Source organism: Strix aluco, chromosome 6 (assembly GCF_031877795.1).
Source record: "Strix aluco isolate bStrAlu1 chromosome 6, bStrAlu1.hap1, whole genome shotgun sequence".
Lineage (NCBI taxonomy): Eukaryota > Metazoa > Chordata > Aves > Strigiformes > Strigidae > Strix > Strix aluco.
Window position 1 is genome coordinate 20,013,136 of NC_133936.1, and position 20,376 is coordinate 20,033,511.

Consider the following 20,376-nt stretch of genomic DNA (forward strand, 5'->3'; position numbering starts at 1 on the left):
CCACAGTATGTCTTCACTCATCTATGCTGACATGACTATTATTACGTATGAATTCAAACGATACAGTTCAGTAGCACTGGGACCAAGGTTGTGTTCAGAGCTGCAGTATTTATAATCTAGTCAATCTTATGTGACGTTTTCTTTCATCAATACTGAAATTTATTTGGTTGCAAGTGAGATACCTTTTTAAACACTTCCCAGAGGATGAAAAAAGAGGATGGAGCCATAGAATGAAAGAGAGATAGGGACCACTTAAAAAACAATGAAGGGAGTTATAAAGTATAAAGATCAAATAGATAAGAAAATTCAATTGCCCATACAAGATAGAGCTAACTGCAGAATGTATCACACCTATTCATGGTAGATTGCGCTGCTTCCAGACTGACTCATGTGTAATGCAGCTGAGCTGTTCACTAAAAAGCCATATACATTTGCCACCTGAAGGCCAAAATGTTCCATCTATCATATAAAATGCAATGACAGAGAGTTCAGATCTATGGCTCACAGGTGAAACAAACAACATTCAAAAGTTAAAAGCAGAAAAATGCCGTTGCATTATTTCAGGCAGTAAGAAAAGCGTATCAAGTCTCAAGTTAACATCTATTTAGGAAGTCAGAAATTATATATATTAATAACATAAGGATTTATTTCAATGGAGTTTTGGGCTTTTTTTTTCCCCTACAGACATGTTTAAATCACCCTCCAAGCATTAACTGTCCTCAGTGAAGGAAAGGCACAAATTCATTCTACTAGACTAAAAATGAGGGAAAAAACCCTGCAGTTTTATTTCCTGATGATATCATTAAATGAAGAATCATGAGGATTTTATTATCACTGATACATTACACACAAAATAAGTGTATTTTTCTAGTATCCCTGATTCCATTAAATAAAATTAAACTAACAAAAAGTAATGAAGCTTGATAAAATACTGCTGATGGAAACACCTGAATGCCATTCTTAAGTGTTTTTTGCTTGTTTTGCCTTTTAGTGTGAGTGCAGTACTACCTGGAACACAGGGAAATTCACAACAGAGAGTACTTGTGGTTACTTATCTGACTTCTACTACTCCCTTTTGAGGAAGAACGTTGTTTGCTTTCTGGTTGGCTAAATTCAATAGTTCAATCGTATTGAAACTAGCACTTTATCACCCATCTGTTTGGTTAAATTTCAGTTCCTTAACATCCTCAATTAACTGTCCAGGCCTAAAAAATATTTAACTTAGCTCTCTCCTAGCTTCCTCAGCCCCTGTTTAGATAAAGGCTAATACAGGAATCTTTTCACAGGATATGATTCCATTAAAGAATTTTCATTGTGCACGGTATAACTTTAGGGAAGTTGTCTGCCTTCATACAAGGTTCATATGAATTACTGCTCTGGGCTAAAAGAAAGATGATAATTATTCATCTATTGTCCTAATTTCACCATTTATCTTAAACGTGAAGTGATCCTTGCCCAGAAAACTGCAACTAAATCCATGATTCTTTGCATTGAAATCCAAACCATGTCAGTGCATTAAGACACTATCCAAACACCTCTATTAATACAACAGTCTTACTGCAAAATTTCAAATTATAAAATCCATAAATATCACAAAGACAATCTGTATCTTCTTTGCTTTTTTTCTCATAGTTGCTCTCACTGAGTTCACTAGACATGATTAAAAGGCATGAATGTTTTTAAAACATTTTAACTAGTTTTTAAAGCCACATGTAAACAGAACAAATAGCAAGTAAACATTGGGAAAAAAAAAGTCTATTCTTGATTCTTCACATAATTGTAGTGACTTGTGTTTCTTCCTGCTGGACTGCTGGATATAGCCAATGATCAATTTACTTAATGTGTGATTTTTCAGGAATCTTAAAGTACCAGGGCATACATATATATGTGCTATCATATACCAGTATCCTGTATCAGCCTGACCAACTGATACAGTGTGACTGTCCAGAGAACAGAAAAGTTGCTGTGCCCAGTCATTTCATGTGACACAGTGAGGAAAAAAATACAATGTGACTGATGAGTCACCTTAGTTGATGCAGAAGTGCAAAGTATATTTATAGTTAGCAATACATAGACTAAAATCCTAGCTATAGGGTAGCAATTTAGATCTGAGATATCCTGAATTTTCTGTGTATTACAAAATACATGAACTTCAATATTTCAAAAGCCTGAAACTATTTTAAAAGCATTTATAGTAAACACTTTGAAGGCATATGATATGTAACATTTACCTTGACTTTACTGATCTAGTACTAGCTTTACTAGGCAGAGCTGGCCTGAAAGGTACCCAGATTGTTTTGAGCCCTTGTACAAGACACAGGCCCAGCACAGACTTTATAAAGGCTAGATTCCAAAAGGTAACTGGTTCCTCTTGAATTTTGTGTAGGCAAACACAGGTTGTTCACCATGGTGGACAGCTGCAAATTAGTTCTGCCTGAGGTCTAAGATTAAAAAAAAGAAGAAAAAAAATTGGGATGTCTTTTACAACAGCAGTATTTAACTGGGCTCAGAGAATATACATAGCAAGTTCATATCTGTCTGCAAAGTATTATGTAAACATAATCCAATATTTAGTCTAAAACTATATTTAGAACTTGCACATATGTTTAAATCTGAGATTTGGAAAGGTCTTCAGATAGTAACCTCCATTGATTACATTGCTTTTACAAACAGTACTACTAAATTACTTAGGTCCAAGGTGGACCTTTGCTACCATTCTGCAGGTACCCTGGAAATGCTTCTCCTCACCCTTAAATGTCTCTAAAGCATGTCCCTCTCACTTACTCTATGCAGGGGCCAGGCACAATCTAGCTCCTCTCTGAGAACAAAAGAAGCACATATATATGGCAGCATTATGAATATCTGTACAGGCGACTGCACTGGACGACTTCTGGAAGTCCCTTCCAGCCTTTGTGATTCTATCATTCTGCATCACTGACCATTTTGTATGATGACGATGCCTAGAGACCTATTCAGACGACCTCAGTAGATCAACTCTTTTGGAGCTGGGACTTAAGTCCAGACCCATAAAAATGGCATCTGTTTTCCAACAAAATAAGAGGAAGTCTGGCATCTAGATACTGTGAACTAGACTTCACAGTGAAAGCCTTCCATTTACTTTTGCTCTAGCCCATCTTATTTTACAATTACTAAATAACAGAAGGGAAACATACCTGTATCGCTGGTTGTGCAGCTCTGTCCCAGGTTTTCATCCAAGTTACTGACACTTCCATCTCCTAAGGAGACATCTGACTCTAAATGAAAAGCACAAACAAATGTAGTATAGTGTATTTGCTATACAAATATAAATAGCAAAAGCATATTGTTTGCTCTCTCCCTAAGTTGTTAAAATAGGCTAGACAAATGTCTGGCAGGGATGGGTGAGGTATAATTTCCTTTATTAAACTTTTTCTTAGGTAAAGAAAAAACTGTGAACAATATAATTAATTTTCTTAAGGAAGAAAATATGTAGTGGAAGATGAAAATCCAAAACACAGGAGAGGTAAGGCAATGTGGATCATGATTTATTGCTATCAGGCACCTACATTCTGTTTGCTTGAAAGAAGGGGTCCAGACATGACCACCTGCATGATCCCCTCTAACCCTAGTTTACTGTATCTTTTCAGAGGGGTGAAGAGCCAAAAAAAAAAAAAAGAAAAAAAAGAAAAATATTTTGGTCTACTGGATACATAGCACTGCTGGCAAACTGAAGACATTCTCTTTTACTCCCTGTAAGCCATATGAGTCATATCTGTAGTAGAAGAAAATCAAAACCAGAACTGTGACTTTTTTTTTTAAAAAAAGGTTTCTTCATGTAACATGAAAGACTAAACCACAGTTCCCAGGTAAATAAAAGCAGAGAGGAATTATTAAATCTTCCAAACTATTTGCAAGTAAAAGCAGACTGATGATCCCGTTATACCCAACAGAAGACTTGGACATTGCCACAGAAATCTGGCAAGTTTACTGTAGATATTCTAATGTTAAGCTCTCCCTCTGCTGGGTAATCAATGTATTACACTGACTTTTCTTCAGGCACAAATGCAATTTATATAGCTAGATTTTCCAAAACTCAGTCCCTTAAATATCTAAAGAGATACACAGTTCCTCTGGAAAAATCTGCGAACAGCCTCACCCTGCACTGTCAGCTTACCTGCTGCACCCTGCAACTAAGCTCACAGTGTGCCTAAGAAATCAGTCAGAATAATAGCACTGACCTCTGTTTTGCTTAATTATCTCGTGAACCTGTGTCCTATCAAGTTTTTCATTTTCCGGTGAATATCCCCTAATGGTCCATATCAGTATTGTCCTCAACAAATAATTCATAAAGCAAAACAGCTTTGCTGTGAATGATGTTGAATGCGATCAACAGAAGGGCACTTAAAAAATATATTCACAGCAGAAGCCCAATTTATATAAATTTTTCCTATTATTATAAAATAGCATACATTTAATATCACACTAAAAGACAGCATTGCCCTGAAAAAAGAAGAGAACCTCACCATATAATCCATGTTCAGAGACCTGTGACAAACTATTAAGTATCATTAGTGAGAATTTCAGCTATGAAGATGACACTGCTGTCTCTTGTTTTCACTTTCTAGGAATCCATGTGGATTACGAAAGAGAGGACAAAATTAAGATTCTATGTATCTATTCTATGCGCTCTCCCATCTAAAATGACCTATTGAAGGATGTTTATGCAGCAGAGAATATGCATCCACAAAGTGGTTTGTACATAATTATCTGAATTACTATGTGCAGCACGCATTACAAAATAAACAGAAAATGTCAGTGGTGAAGTGAAATGCAAAATACCCATCTTCCAAATGAAAGGTGAATAGAATAATGTTCTCCTTTTTCAACTGTGGCAACATCCATGAATTATTTTAAAATAAAATAAAACCAGTAAGCCTTTCCAAAGTAACGAAGATAAGAGTTGATATTCTAACAGCTGTCTTCCCTTACAGTGCTACTTGCACATTTTAATGCAGCATATTCCACAGAAAGATTTTCAGTCACTTTTCACTAATAGGTATAAAGACAATGGAATGCAATGAAAAAAAAAGGACCTATGTACTATTAATTAGAAAACTCTTTGTTTCCTGTCCTGTGCTGCATTATGTCATAGAATAAGTTCCAAACATCAGAAAATATAAAAGGAGGACCAAAATATAAACAGGCTATTAAAACTGGTCCTACTTTCAAATTAATAGGCTGTTTTCCTAATCTGAAGCTTTTAAGTGACATCCCGTGAGACATTATTGAAATTTCCAGTTAATTACAGTGTAATTATTCCAATCAACTTTTTTTTTTTTTTTTAATGAAAAAGGCCTTGAAAAACAGAGCTGCTATGTATTTAAATTGTTGTTTATACAGGTAACTGTAGCCTTAATCCAAGTTTCACTTCTGACCTTGCAAACTTACTGCTTTTGTGCAGGTTTTTGTGTGTGTAGTTTGTTATCTGTTTTTGCATGCACAATTTCTCTCTAGTTTTCTCTTAGGCTAAATGATCTATTTCTACTTTGTCTTTATGACCCTACTGCCCTCATACCTTCTGAGTCCCTCTGTCTCAGCTACTCCAATAAAAGGGTCAGTGAAGGCTTTTAGATACAATGCAAACTGCAGTACCTTCAAGTGACTTGAAAAAGCTTCTTTCTCCTTGAAATTTGTCCTTCTCAATAGATGAAGGAATGGTGGGAGTGTACTGCAAAACTGACAACACTTGACAGCATCAAATTGCAAATTAGGTGGGTTCCGTGCCTACTTGAAAGTAGAATCTGGGCTCCAGTTGTATTTTCAGCTGCCTGGTCTAAAAATACAGTCTTATGAGATCATGACAAAGGGTGGAAATGGAAAAAGACTTGAGTGCAGTTAAGTTTATGTGTACAAGTGCATAGATCAAAGCTTACTGCACTTCAAGATGGCTGAATGTGAGCCAGTTCCTCTACACCCATCTTCGTGCAGCACTGTCTCCTGGCAGCCCTTACTACCTTACATCTACACTGCTGATTTAGTTCAACTCAGAAGTGCACGTTTACAGTGAATCTGTCCATTGTCCCCACTTACACTACTTTAGTTCATATCGCAGACCTGGTTTGGACCAGAAGTGAACTCCTGTCAGCTGAAACCAAATGAGATGTGTTCCAGCCGCTTGTAGTCCACACCAGACTGAAGTCAATCTGAAACTGCCAGAATTCATGTAGTATGTACACCCTTAGCACCATTTCACTGAACAGATCTGCTCAACTGCACTAATACCCACTGGCTATTAATTTCAGTACAGTTCAGTGCTGAGGAGACTGTAGTTTTCAGGCCAGAATTAGCTTGTGGCAGGATAGTTAATAGCTAATAGATCTCATTATCTGTAACCCTCAACCTGACAAGAATCAGGTAAAGATCAGGCTAACAGCAATGAAAACCTACCCTCAGCGAAGCTACAATTAAGAGCCTTAGCCTTGCCCTGAAAGGATCCTAACTAAGAGTAAGGATAACTCAGTCTGATCCCTTCTGAATCATCATTAAATATTTGGCACCTCTTCTTTATACTGCCAAATTATGTTCTAATCCAGGAAAACCAAGTTGATATTTTTGCTGTAGTTAATAATTCACTACTTGCTACAAAGCATTGTGATATGCTGTTAATATCATGCTAAATGAGAAATAGGCTACTACTGTTGCACACTGAAAGGTTGCAGTTTTCGGAGCCAATTTTTTTTTTATTTATTCATGTTTGATAAAAAAAAGAGCAGCCTTAGCTGTCTTAGTGCTTTGGCTGAGTAAGCCCACTAAAATCATTTCAGGCAGGATTTATCTCAGTTGTAACTATTGTTTGAGCTCCATCTGAACTTGTAACACATATGAATGGTTCCTTAATCATACAGCATATGTCTGAATCATTGGTTCCCAGCTATGTCTGTGAATTGTTGCTAGTAATTGCTGTTGCTCATAATCAACTCCCAAGGCACATTTTTAAAAGTGGATCCATATGAACCACAGGCCACATACTAAAAATGTACTTCTGAGCACGTGATGTTGACGCTCTGTAAATACAAATCCTTAAAACAAACAGAAAAATTACTTGTTGGACAGCACTAAAGGACTTACCAAACCAAAAGTGTTTCCAATATAGAATTACCAGCCATCTAGAAAGAAATACTCAATACAGCTGCAGTTATAGTGGTACAGAAACATTGCTCTTGATTTAAACTTTGCCAACACTGGGAGGAGTTGACAATGTAAACCTAATGTTTTCATTGCATATTATAAACCTACCATGAATAGGTCTGAAATAAAGTATTTAGTAATATTAATATTTTTAATTAACAATATTAGATATGTTTGAAAGTGACTCATTTCTTCACAGAGTAAATTAAAAAATAATAATACAAAGTTGTTAAAAGTGCTATTTAAGAGGAAAGGAAGATCATCAGTGTTGCTCAATTATAAGAAAATGAATCAGCCCACAGTAGATAAAACATCATCACTGCAACCAGGATACAGAAAATGTCTACATGAAGGCTGCACATGGTGTGCTACAGATTTTTTTGGCCATGTCCTCCTAAGCCATTCTATACTGTGCTAGCAAATTGGTTTCTAAACCAGTCTTACCTTTCAGATCAGGTAGGACAACATAGTCCTGCCCTAGAGCAACTCTTTGACCTGAACAAATTCGTAGATATGACCCTTAAAATTGCTACTGCTGTTAATTTATAGGAAGAAATCGAATTTACTGCTTCCAAAAAAATCAAGATTTACTTTTTCCATTCACTCCCTTCACCTCAACAATGCCATAAATTCCTGTATTTTTGAGCAAGAGGGGAGCTAATGCACTAAGAACGTTGTTCTCTCAGTTACTTGCAGTTACTAAAGTTTAACTGGTACCAGCACAAAATACCAGTTAGCGGACATACCTGAAACTACAGAATTCTTTCCAATAGATGTTTCCAAAACACTGTTCTCACTGCTGAAACTATCATTCACATTTTCTTGCTGTTTCAAGTCCTCTACTACAGCATATCCTGGTTGGCTTGCAACTTCTGTTTCTTCGTTTGTACAGTTCTTCATCCCATTTTGTCTATTCTCTGTTCCTAGAAAGTAAATAGAAATTCCAAGGCACTATAAAATATTTAATTTCTTTTAGTGTGGAGCACAGAAAACACAGAACTAACCTGTATTCACCATTCACACCTTCATGCCCCTCTTATCCCCATCTTAATGCACTGTCCCATATGCAGCAACTAAAAGTACAGAGACATAGTTCTGGTGAGCTCCTTAAGCAAGTAGGCTGAAGCTGGTAAATGGGAAATGTGTTAAAAAACTTTAGTCTCAAAAATCTTATAAAACATACATGGAGCCCAGTTAAAAAAAAAAAAAAAAAAGAGGGATAGAGTATTTGGGGACTGCTTCCTTTTTCATAGTTTAGTATCCAGGGGATCACTGGGATAATTTTACAGTATCATAATCGCAGTACAGGAATACAAAGTAGTAACCAAATCCTATAGCTCTTTTAGTTTCATTTCTGTAAATAATTTCTTTACTAGTTTACTCTATCATTTACAGTAAATTTTATACAATGTCTTGAGACATATGAATGTCTTATCCCCAAGGAGACACACTGCAATGTACTTTAAAATGACACATATATTTGTAAACCATTTTATAAAGGAAACACTAATCCTTGTGTTGAAGGAGAAATCCAGAAAAGGTTTGTTTTGTTTGTTCAAATTAATCCTCAGCATATTTTTAATGAACGATTATAAAAACATCACAGTGACCACTGGGTTATAAAAGGTAAGGATTCAGTTTAATTACAACTACAGATATATTATTGAAATTCTGATATTGCTTAATAAGGATTTTTAGTGTTTAAGAATCTATTGAATAAGCTGTTAAAATAACTTGATTTTGAAATCCCTGGACAAGTGAAAGTGATGGTCTCAGTGTCACAGAGAAATCAACATGGTGAGAACCCTGCATTGTTTCCTAAGAGTACAAAAAAAGAGATATTATAACCCCACACATTAGTACTAGTGAAATAAGATTATTACCTCCTGTATTTCCACTTAAATCATCTGCAAGGCCTCCATGTTGGGTTTCACGCAGAGCAATCAAAAAAGGAGAGAACCAATCTTTCTTCTGCACTATTCTGCTCAATAGCTCCCTTGCACCCTCTCTGTTCCCACGATTGTCAGTAACAGCGTGGATCTGGTGAAAATAAAAAAAAACCCAAAAAAGTCCCGAGACAGACTTTGGAAATGGTTTGGGGAAGTTAGTAGGAATAGTATAGGTACAAAAGCATTTCCCTGTCATCATTAAAATATACTTAAAAATAAAGATATAAAGTAGACCTGCCACTCATCAGAAGAGACTTACTACAGTTTTGTCCAACCCATTTATCCCATATGGTTTTGCGTAGGACATATAAAACTTGAGACCTGAAATTTAATTTGAGACACTGGTAGTACTGGACAATGGTGTAAGGAACTGTGTTGGACTTTTGTCTCAACATTGCTGTAGCACCACCACCATTTCCTGGCCCCAGCACCCCGTTGCCATGGAGGAGTACGCCCTGAAGGAGACGAAGGGTCCCAGACAAAACCACAGCATCCACCCGAAGCTAAATCTGGATGTGGGAGATGCGCCAGCCATCATGACCAGCGCCTGGGCATCTGCACATGGGGGACCATGAGACCAGGAGCCCCATGATCGGGGTGAGACATGCAGGCTGGCACGAAATGGGCGGACTCCTTGGAAAAGATCGAGGGGACTGGGACAATAAAAGGACTGCGTACTCCTCCCAGGGGGCTCCCCTCTTCAACATCTGCTACGGGGGGCCGGGACCTCAGCGGAGCTTGGAGCACCACCACCCGCACCGAGTCCGAGCCATCGGAACGTCGCTGGATCCCTGGTGGTGGTGGTAATTAGCTGCATACCTACCGTCTTTCTTGCTTAGGGTTTCTGACTTTCCCCTTCTTTTCCTCTCTGTCCTATCGCTAGTACTAATTGTTATAGCAAATAAAGTTTACAAGGTTATACAGCATCTGACCTCGTTTGCGTCTTAATCTCGCTCTTGGGATCGTTTAAGAACCCGCCCCGATATTGGATCGGGACAAATGGTTATAATAGTAACCACTGTATAATAACTATTATTAATGTGGAATAATAACTAGTGCTTGCACTGGTTTAGGAAATAGCCAACCTTGATTAAAGAGAAATGATGTTATACAATTTACCAGAGCTCAGACTTAATCTGTAACATGACCTCACACATAAAAATAGAACATTTCCCTTCTTCAACTCTGGCTTCATCATCTCAATTCCCACTTAAGGGTACAATAGCTAAGGCCCTAGAAAGTGGCTATTGCCCTCAGAGAAGGTATGGAGAAGTGTCCCAAGGCTGTCATGAGCAGAACTTGACACGTAATCACATGAGGAACAAAATGACCATCCCAAAAGCAAAGCAGCCCGAGCCAGGTGTTCGGTCCTCAAGGGCAATTTTCTCAAGGTTCAAGAATCACCATCCCGATACACAAGAAAATGGGCGGGCATAGCAGTGGGCACCCCTAACTGAGGCTGAACACTAAAAGGAAGCGCATGGGAAAGTGGGAGCAGGGAGAGGTAAGCAAAAAGGAATATAGAAGTGCATTAAGTAAGCCTGGGCCCTGTTAGAGTTGAAACTGGCAGGATTGTGAAGGTTAATGAAGGGCTTAATGGAAATACCAGCAGCAAAAAGATGACCCAGGGGAAACACATGGACTCATTACCAGGGAACAGAGCTGGTAATCTCCTAAACGGCCCCTACCTCTGCCTGCTGTGTTACCATGCTTGGCTCCCCATCCATTAGGGTGCAGCTGGGCCTTACTGCTACCCCACAGTCACCAGACAAAATTACGTATATGACTGTCATTTAACTGAGATGGAGTATTAAACTACCTAAAAAGTGGTAGTGCAAAAGCTCAGAGTGCAAATATGTAGTTGCACCCTTAGTTTGCCAGTTCTCTTATTGCTACAGCAAGTATTATTTTAATTTCTTCTTCTAACCCTGTTTCAGGGTATCCACTTCTTTGGGTTCCAAATAAGTTTCACATTAGTCCAGGCAAGTCATTCTTAGCCAAATGGAGTAAACACTGGCAAATTTTCTTCATCAAAGGTTAACACTTGCTCTTTCTTGTCAAACTGGTATTTCTGCTCATCTTCACTGTTTAGTACAATACTCCCCAGCGAACCTATGGCAAAAAAAGGCGAGGGAAGGTCTTGCTTTCCTTTAACTCAAGTATTCTCTAGGACTTTACAGGCCATCACTACTTCCTGGTATGGTTCAGGGGCCCGAAGACAGTTAATGATCTTCTGAGCAAAACGCTAAATAACAGTAAAGCTGGCTGTATTCCCTCCACTTAGACACTGGCTTAGTCTAACCCTCTGTTCATGGCATTTTTCCTTCCCTTGTTCTTAGCTGGCATCCCACCTCCTGGCCCATTGTCAACAGTCTTCATTGCTTTACTTGGAGCACCATTTCTCTTCCCTCCAAGTCTGGGTACTCCCCTTTCATTTTTACACTTACAAGGCCATTTCTAGTTGTGGCTTCCTATCAGTCCCACGGCTCCTGGAGGTGGGACAGTGTCTGTGGCACTGCGTGGCGCTCGTCCTGGCAAGCCCGCCACTTACCCGGTCCATGTCCTCGTCCTGGAAGATGCCCATCTCTAGGCACTTCTCGGCCACCTGCATCGTCTGCATTCTATCCACCAGTGTGCTGTGGAGCAGCTGCACCAATTGCACACAGAGGTCGTGGTCGGCCTCCTCGGCCGGCGAGGGCAGCTGGCTGAGGCTGGGGTTCACGTAGCAGGCGGCCAGGCTGCAGCCGCCGTGCTCCAGCGCCTGCAGGAACTCGTGGAACCAGCCGCACCCGCGGGGGCCCCGCTCCACGGCCCGCAGCAGCTCCTCCGCCCCCTCCACCTCGCCCCGCTGCAGGGCGGCCGCCCGCACCTTCTCCCTCTCCTCCGCGCTCAGCGAGGGAAGCTGGTCCAGCACCGGCTGCACCCGGATGAACTGCTTCAGCCGCGGCCTGAAGCAGGAGATCATGTAGAGGAATCGCTCGTCTCGGGACTCCTTCGCCATCGCCGCGCTGGCGGCGCCCGGGACTCCGCTGGAGGACGGCGGTGGGCACGGAGCGGGGCGGGAAGGGGGGTGGGGGTGCCTCCGGGGGCGGTTGAGGGAGCTCTGCCGCGACGGGGGCCCGGCCCGGCGTCAACAAGAAGCGCGTCCCCGTCCTGCTCCGCGGCTCCCGGCGGCCCTGCCCCGCTTTATCCCAGCCCCAGCGCCGCTTTCGCTTTCGTTTGCGGTTTAGGTGTGTGACGGCACGGGCCTGCCGGGGCGCGGCGGCACCGGCCGGGGGGGCCGCGCCCGGCACCTGGAGGGAAGAGCACGACTCGGTCTTACTCCTGAATATTTAAAAAGAAACCTTTAACAGGAACCACGAGTTTAAAAAAAACAAACATAAACTGAAGTGTATCCTTCAATTTCCAGCTCCCGAGTTTCTCGGTCTCTGCTGTGTCAGGGTCTCACGGTCACTGCTGTGTCAAGGTTTTCTACACCGGTGGCTTCCCAGGCATGAGAAAGGAGGCACCGGCGGTGATCGGTGGTGGGAGCAGCCGCAGCCATTTGCAGGATAAGCCTTTTTGCAGAACAGAGACGCACAAAAGGCCATCAGGGAAGTAGAGCCGACTTATATATTGTAATGGTTTACTTTGGGTATGTCTTAAAGAGATTTTTTTTTTTGTGCATTATTTTTTTTTTTTAGTTTGAAAAACAGAGCACAGAGCAGGAGGCTGTGGTGCCTGTGATTAACTTCCTAGAGAAGTCTGTTGGATAGTTTAAGGTTGTTGGAACAGTCTCTCCCTGAGATGGGGTTTCACCTGTATGGTAGATGTCCCTGAGCTTCCAAAGCAGGCTTGGTTTCCATCGTGGGGTTTTAGGGAACCTGTGATTCTGAGGTGAGGCAAAATATCCTTGACTTCATTTCAAGTTTTGTAGCAAAATGATAGAGTGTTTAGCCCCTGGGTTATTGTGTTCAGTTTTGGTCCTGGACAGTTCAAGAGAGAGCGTGAAAAATTGGAGAGGGTCCAGTGGAGGACCAACACGATGCTTACAGGACTGGAGAGCTTGGCACATATTTGAAGAAACAGGGTTTATTCAGCTTAGAGAAAAGGCGGCTCAGGGGAGATTCAGCCACAGTTTTCCAACCCCTAGAAGTTGGATTCCCCTTCACAGGGGTGCACAGGATGAGGGAAAATTGGAACACATTTCTTCAGGGGAAATTCTGTCCAGGTATAAGGAAAAATATTCTTCACTGTAAAAACAATTAGACACTGGAATATATTGTCCAGAGTAGTAGTGGGAGTTTACTCAATAGAAATATTCCAGACTTGGCTTGACAGGGCCCTTGATTTAATGCCTTGCTTTCAGAAGGAAGCCAGGTGTCTCCAGAGGTCCTTTCCCACCCTAAAATTTCCTGCAGTTCAAATTGTGCTCTCAGCTGATGTGCTGAGATGTGCTACAGCATTCTGCTCTCAGTGGAGCTTCCTCAGTTGGAGGCTTCTTCTGTAGAAGAATTAAATTTGTTTTACTTTCATTTCATAGTCCTTTCTGCTTATCTCATTTCTCTCTTATTTTGTCATTACTTTATTACTGCTTCATACAAGTTTCCTTTGAAGACTTCTGAAGAAAGTTTCACTGCTTGTTTCTCCCATTACTTTTTCTTCTGTTTTCAGCACCTTATTTGGATGACATGCCAGTCTTTCTTCTAAGGCCTTAGAAGCCTGCAGGAGTTACTTGGGTATGAGTATGTGTAGATAGTTTGTATGCTTGCTTTGTTTCCCAACTTTTATGTATAGGAGTGGTAAATCAGGCCCAGTGTATTTATGCCACAATCCTTTACAGGTTCCAAGAGTTTACAGACATTAAAAGGTCACCTGTGATTTAGAGGGAAAAAAATCAATGCTCCTTGGTTATTCTGGGTACTGCTAGATTGCAGACCTGATGGCTGAGCTCCTTCTCTGTGCACTGATGATGCAAATATCCTGACTGTATTGCTGTCCTCTAGCTGGATGCTTACACTCCTTATAAACTCAGTGATTTTTGAGGCCTTCGTCCCTTTCAGATGTGACTGAAGTTAGTCACAGGGTTCAGAAGCAGGAGCGCTGGCACGGCAGGGGAGGAGCACAAGGCCTCCCCCACCCAATGACGGCCAGGCGGAGAAGCTGTGTGGAGCCACCGCCTCCTCCCTTCCCCGCGCGGTGAACGCCCGCGCGTACAGCCGGGGAGACGGCTCAGGCGCAGAGTCCGGGGCGCACGCAGAAATAACCCAGGAGCTACACTGAGGGGCTGGTTATTCGTCCCAGAAGGAAGCTGGAGGCCGCTGGCGGGGCCCGAGGCAAAAGGAGCGCCTGGGGAAGCGCAGCACAGATGCGCACGCGCCCCTCCCCAACGGCCGCTCTGGGCTCGCGGGCCTCGCCGGTGGGCGGGGTTTCGGCTGGCCAATCGCAGGGGAGGGCCGGGCCCGGCGCGGCGTTGCTGGGGTGACGGCGCCGCCGCCAAGGCGGGCCCCGCGGCCGGGGCGGAGCGCCGCCCCTCTTCAGCCCCTTGCCTTGGGGATCGGCGGGGCTACGCTCGCCGTGCGGTTCCGGTGCGGTTGGCTCCGTCACGGCTCCGTCTCGGCTCTCCGCGCACGGGGCTGGCGGGGAGCGTTCCGGCCGCCCCTCTCTGCCGCGCAGATGGGCAGGCTGGGCTGCGGTGGCGGGTAACGGAGGAGAGGGTTTCCTCCCGGCGCCAGCTGCGGAACCGGGCTGCTCACCCGCGGGAGCAGCCGAGGCGGAGGTGTCTGAGGGGAGGCGGGCGGTTGCAGCCCAACCACTTACACGCCGTTCGTGGGCCCTGGGCCGGTGGGTAGAGCAGGCACCGTGCTCTGAATAAACCCCCCCAGAAGGCGTTAGGGACCCCCGGTGGGGCGGGGTCACTGCTTGCCTACTGCCCGGGGCCTGGAATGCAGCTTGGAGGTGGTCATTGCCCTTCCGCAAAAAAAGTTGCATCATATTTGCTGTTTCTTTTGCCCAGTGGTGAGGCTACACTGATCATGGACACTATGCTACCTTTTGTGGAGAAATAACGGTCTAGGACAGACTGATGGTACAGCTGAAAGCACTGGTGGTAGTTAGAAAATGTGCAAGTATGCACCTACAGCACAAAGAAACATGTAAGGATTGGATGCTATTTGCATTATGTGTCCTTGAGCAAAAGGAAAGCTGCTCAAGTACTTTTGGTTGCTGCATAAGAGATGAAAACATGTTTCTAAATTGTTACAGCTACTTGGTGTAAATATGGTCACTACAGAGGCTTGTTGCTTAGCTCTCTCAACACTGGTGTTCAGTAGCTTCCATGCTGCTTAAGCAACGTGGACCTTTGTGTGATTCTCCTGTGTCATTGTTAGTTAAAATTTAATCTTTAAATATTGATACTGTGTATTTGGGGGTCCTAAAATCTCTTATGTTCCTTTGAAATTGCCTTGCAATGCTATAGCTGAAAATCGCTTGTTACAAAACTGGTGCAATTTATACTAGTGGCAGTGATGGTTTGTTGGGCTTTGCTTCTTTCAGGTCTACAGATCTGAGACTGCTTCTGGAATATAAAAAATATAGTTGTTTATATGTGATCTGCAGGAGCCATTTGCAGCTGTGCTAAGGAGTAGCACTGGCAACTTGGGACGAAAACCATGCCTCTCTGTTTTCCCAAAGGCTTGCTGATCTAACCAGTGCAGTGTTTATTTTTACAAGGCCATGGGTTTTGTGTTCTGTCACTTTCTTGTTGGTTGCTGTAACTCCGATGTTACTCTCAGGTGATTGGCATGACAAGCCTTGCATTATTGTTTCTGGAAAACTTCAACAGTGTGATTGTATTTTATTTTTCTTAGTCACTTAAATGCTTGGATAGAACATCCTATGTTTAAATACAGGTAAATTATGCTTTACTTTGCTGTTACAAGTTAGGGCAACATATCAGCACAGTAAAATGTGTAAGCTGCTCATAAAATTTTAGTTCTCGGATACTTGAAGCCACTTAAAATTGTATGTGGCCCCACCTGAAGAAGGGAACCCCTGCCACCTGTTGTGGTAGCTGCATAAAAAGAAAATGCTTTGAAATCCTGGCATTGATAAGTGACTGAATAAACACTTGAACACTCAAAAGGAAAGACTGATCCAATAGCAGACGCAGGGAGAAGTAGATGATTAGAACTTAATATTTTTTTAAAAAATTTATTGGTATATCTGGAATAATGACTACAGCGTCCTGCAAACAGTATCACTAATGCCCATGTGGTATCTGTTTAAAACCAAAACTGCCTCCACCCCTACAACCCCAAAGCAAACCAATACCTAGCAATATAATAGTAACTTTTTTTATTGGAAAGCTTCCTTGGTAATGCAGTCAAAGGCATGTGGAACTGTTTCTGGAGTTGTACTATACTGTTTTGTCACAAAGTGTTGTCAAAACACCTTTAAATGGAGGTCATTTATCAGTAAAACCAGTTGTAGGACAGAGTCTGAAATAGATTTTTTTTTAAATAGTTCAAAAATAATATTTTTTGAAAATTTTTCAAATTATCTTTTGAAATATTTTTTGCAACAGGTATTTCTTAATCATGCATAAGGTACACTTTCATTGTAAAATTGAAATATTTCAGGCTATCAAGGTGAAGATACTGATTTTTTTTTTTTTTGTTTTATTTTTAAATTTTTTTTCCTCCCAGAGTATTGCAGTTATAGGTGGCAGTGGCAGTGGGCCAGCCAATGCCAGGAGCAGTACCAAGTATGCCTCATGGTGCATGCTCTGAATGTTCTTCATGTGCTGGTACTTAGTCTGCTGCTGCTGACCCCATGTTGACTTATTTCAGTGCTATTGCTGGACAGATAAGATAATACAAACAATGTAACTATATAATCAGCTGTGAAAACAAGCCTAATAAAGTTTTGTTTCATGCTTTTTTTTCTTCAGTAGAAATACCTTAGTATAATGTTCCCAGTGATAACCATTCTTCTTCAGGTAACATATATAGTTTTCAACAATAATTGTAATTATAGTTGGCAGTAGAGTTTACAGTACTACAGACTTGATAGACATGTTGCTGTTTAATAAGATAAAATTAATCAGAAAATGATGGCAGTTGATGTTCAGATTCTCACTGCCATCTTGAAATAGTGTTTCTTCTTTAGATTTGCTGTACCTTATTCTACATGTCAGTGCTATTATTTTGTATGCAGATAACAGAACCTTAAAAGCCAGTTGTGAAACTTTGGAGACTAGGATTTCAATTAACTTTGTTCTGTACTGCATATGGAACTTGGCTAGAAAATTATAATGCAGACACATAACTTCCCAGGTTAGCATCCCAAGGAACTGGAGTCTCCAGAATTGTTGATGTGTGTTTTGCAAGGTATTTTGTCTGGCATGAGGTCCTAAGTCTGACATTCACGTTCTTTAAGATCATACAATTTTTGAAGTGGAGGATGGGCTCATAAATGTTGTGAGCTATGTATGGGATGTGCAAAAAGGAAGTATTAAATACTGTAGATATTTTTATAATGTTGTTAATAGAGAGTGATAGCAATAGTTGTATTCCAAGAGTCTCTGTTAACATTCATATGACTTACAGATGGTAATATGACTGCTGCAATGTCACTTGTTAAAAGGAGTAATAGTCAGGGAATTCAGTAGTTCAGTATGGGGAAAAAGACCAATGGAAGGTCAAGTGTGCAGCCCCACAGGTTATGAGATGGTTCTGGCTTTTGTGGTGCTGACATGCACCTTCTCAAGAACATAGGTCTGCAGAAGCAATGTATTGTAAGATCTCCAGTTACAGGTGAGTGACCTTCTTTTTCAGATTAGAGGGGCTTCTTTTTTTCTCTTTATATTTTAAATTGCATAGGCTCTGGACCTCAGTGCTTCTATCATGTTCCTGCACGAGGTGAATAACAAGAGGAGATTTGATGAGTAAAAGGAAAAGCATCTATTAGTTATTTTGAAGTGGAAGTGCTAACATTTTGGATACTAAGCATTGAAAACAAAGGTGTCATAATTTTAATCAGCTTGCTGATTATCTTCACATGTGAATTCTACATTTGAAATTGCTGTAACTTTGATAGTGTTTTTGAATATGTTTAGTGGATGTTGAATTACCTGTTTACCTGCTTTTATGCTTTAAGCAGAGAATTCTGTTTGCTGCTTCCAGTTTAGATCAGGTGCTCTTCTCTTACGGTGACTATTTAACAACATGAGAACATTTTAGGTATCGCTATGGGCAATCTAATGCATTAAAAATCACTGATATTTCTTGCAAGTTAAATATGAATTGTCAGCTGTGACAAATGTGTGCATTTGTTTTACAGGATGGAGAAGTAGATGCCAAAAAACTGCAGAGATATCTAATGCAGTCTGGAATCAGTGGAACCTGTTATTGTAAGGTACTGACTGTTTTGCTATGGCAGCCAGGGAGGTGTAGCTCGGTGTTAAAGAGAGGTTATCACCACTGCCTTGCCTTCTGAGGTGCAGAGTCAAGAAGATGGGGCTTTTATGCCTAATCTAATTCTGTCACCCTTCAAAATTAAATGATGATGTTAAGGAGGTTACTCCAAGATAGTAAGTTAATGTATTGGTTAGTTCTGTAGTAGACAGACTGAAAAAAAAAAAAAAAAGTGGTTTTAGTATCAGGCTACTTGAATGTGTTTTTTGTTTCTTTTTTAAATTGGATTAAAAAAAATGAATTCATGGTCACTGTCGTTGCTGAAACTAATTGTTACAAATAATACCAATTACAAACTTCTGAATTTTTTTTAATTACCGTTTCAGCATTCAGAGTAAAAATTTGCAGAGTTATGATATCCATGTAGGATATATCCTTGTACATATTAAGACTTTACTGGAATCATGGTATCACTTTGAACCTGTTGGTGATAATGAGAAACTTAAATTTTAAATTCTCTTAAACTGATAACTTTTAATATTAGTTTTGTTTGAGCATTTATGATGTGGTGTAGATACTGGTTATGGAGGTGTATTATTTGTATAATTGCTTTACTTGATATGCATGTTTTGCACTTTTCAGTTTTACAGAGTAGCTTCATTCATGGTAAGTTTATCACCAGCAGTATAAGCATTAGATATCAGAGCTTCCATTAAACTTTCCCAGTTTCTCACAAGGAAAATTAAGATAAAGGTATGTTCATCATTCCTGAAGGTGTGTTTAACTTAATGCATGCAACTGTAACGAAATCATCAAAATATCTGTAAAAATCATTTATCTTAGTATTAACATATCATTCAATTTGCATCTTAATATTGAAAGCATAATTCTTTATTGATGTTCTCTTATGTTCTACTTTAGATTATTACTGTGAATAGTCCCACTTGTGAGTGGTGTAACTACTTTGCTGCTATGGGAAATTGCTGGTGGATCACCACAGTAGACTGTGGGAGTTACCGGTAGAATGTAGGTAGTAAGATGTGAACTGTTCAGCTGACTAAATAATTCTGGGACATGCTCTAATACTATGAAATGAGATTGAGGAATCAATTTTGTTGCTAAAAATCTAAAAGCAGAAACAGCCTTGACTATCTCTTCATACAATTTTGTGAATGCTTTTCATCTAGTAGATGTTATTTCTAATATTTAAACTTGTGGGCCCCTCCATCTGTCAGGATGGAAGTAGGCCATTCCATTTGAATCTCACTGATGATTAGTGTAATTGTACTTGTCACACTTCCAAAATCTCTAAACACTGACTTGCCTATTACTTCCTCTTCTAGTTCTTGCAGCACACCACGGCATTCTGAGTGCTGAACTGCTGGAGGAAAAGAGGATCACCAACCTGTCAAAGTTCATGTTTGGAAGAACTGCTGTGAATGAAAGCTATTATAGAGTTTTTAGCCTTTCTGCTTGATAAGGCAAGGCTCTTTGAATGAATACCTCAAAATTTAAGTGCACGATTCACAGCAATAAATATTTTTTTTGCATTTTACTGTATTTAAAGCATGACTTCTTTTGTCTGTACATACATAATTCCAGACAAGTAAATTTCTGTGATAAACTCAAGAGCTTAATGAAAAGGAAAAGCTTATGGTCATACATAGTCTGTGTCTTATATAAATGAGTGGCTTGCTTGCACAAAAAAACCAACTAAGAGCCTAAATGCTATATATGTTTTTTTCATTAGTAGTGAAAACTCTGAAAAATTCTGCTGGTTTGGAGAAAATAGGTAAGTGGATTCCATTAAAAAGCCAAAATGTTCTAGCTAAAACTTTCGTACTGCTCCAGCTTGTTGCAGTACG

At 40.6% G+C, this 20,376-nt stretch overlaps 1 protein-coding gene and 1 long non-coding RNA gene across 2 annotated transcripts in view; one reads left to right on the forward strand and one right to left on the reverse strand.

Annotated features, from left to right (window-relative positions):
• Positions 1-12,290, reverse strand: part of IFIH1 (interferon induced with helicase C domain 1) — a 26,639-nt gene extending 14,349 nt beyond the window's left edge. The window contains exons 1-4 of the mRNA XM_074828979.1: positions 11,668-12,290; positions 9,051-9,207; positions 7,914-8,090; positions 3,174-3,254 (exon numbers count right to left, since the gene is read on the reverse strand). Of these exons, the coding sequence (XP_074685080.1) occupies positions 3,174-3,254; positions 7,914-8,090; positions 9,051-9,207; positions 11,668-12,117 (865 nt within the window). The 5' untranslated portion in view covers positions 12,118-12,290. The remainder of the gene's footprint in view (positions 1-3,173; positions 3,255-7,913; positions 8,091-9,050; positions 9,208-11,667) is intronic.
• Positions 12,115-20,092, forward strand: LOC141925223 (uncharacterized). Its single transcript, XR_012623781.1, has 3 exons — positions 12,115-12,158; positions 18,438-18,512; positions 19,855-20,092. It is a non-coding gene; the product is annotated as an uncharacterized LOC141925223 (long non-coding RNA).
• The last annotated feature ends 284 nt before the right edge of the window (positions 20,093-20,376 follow it).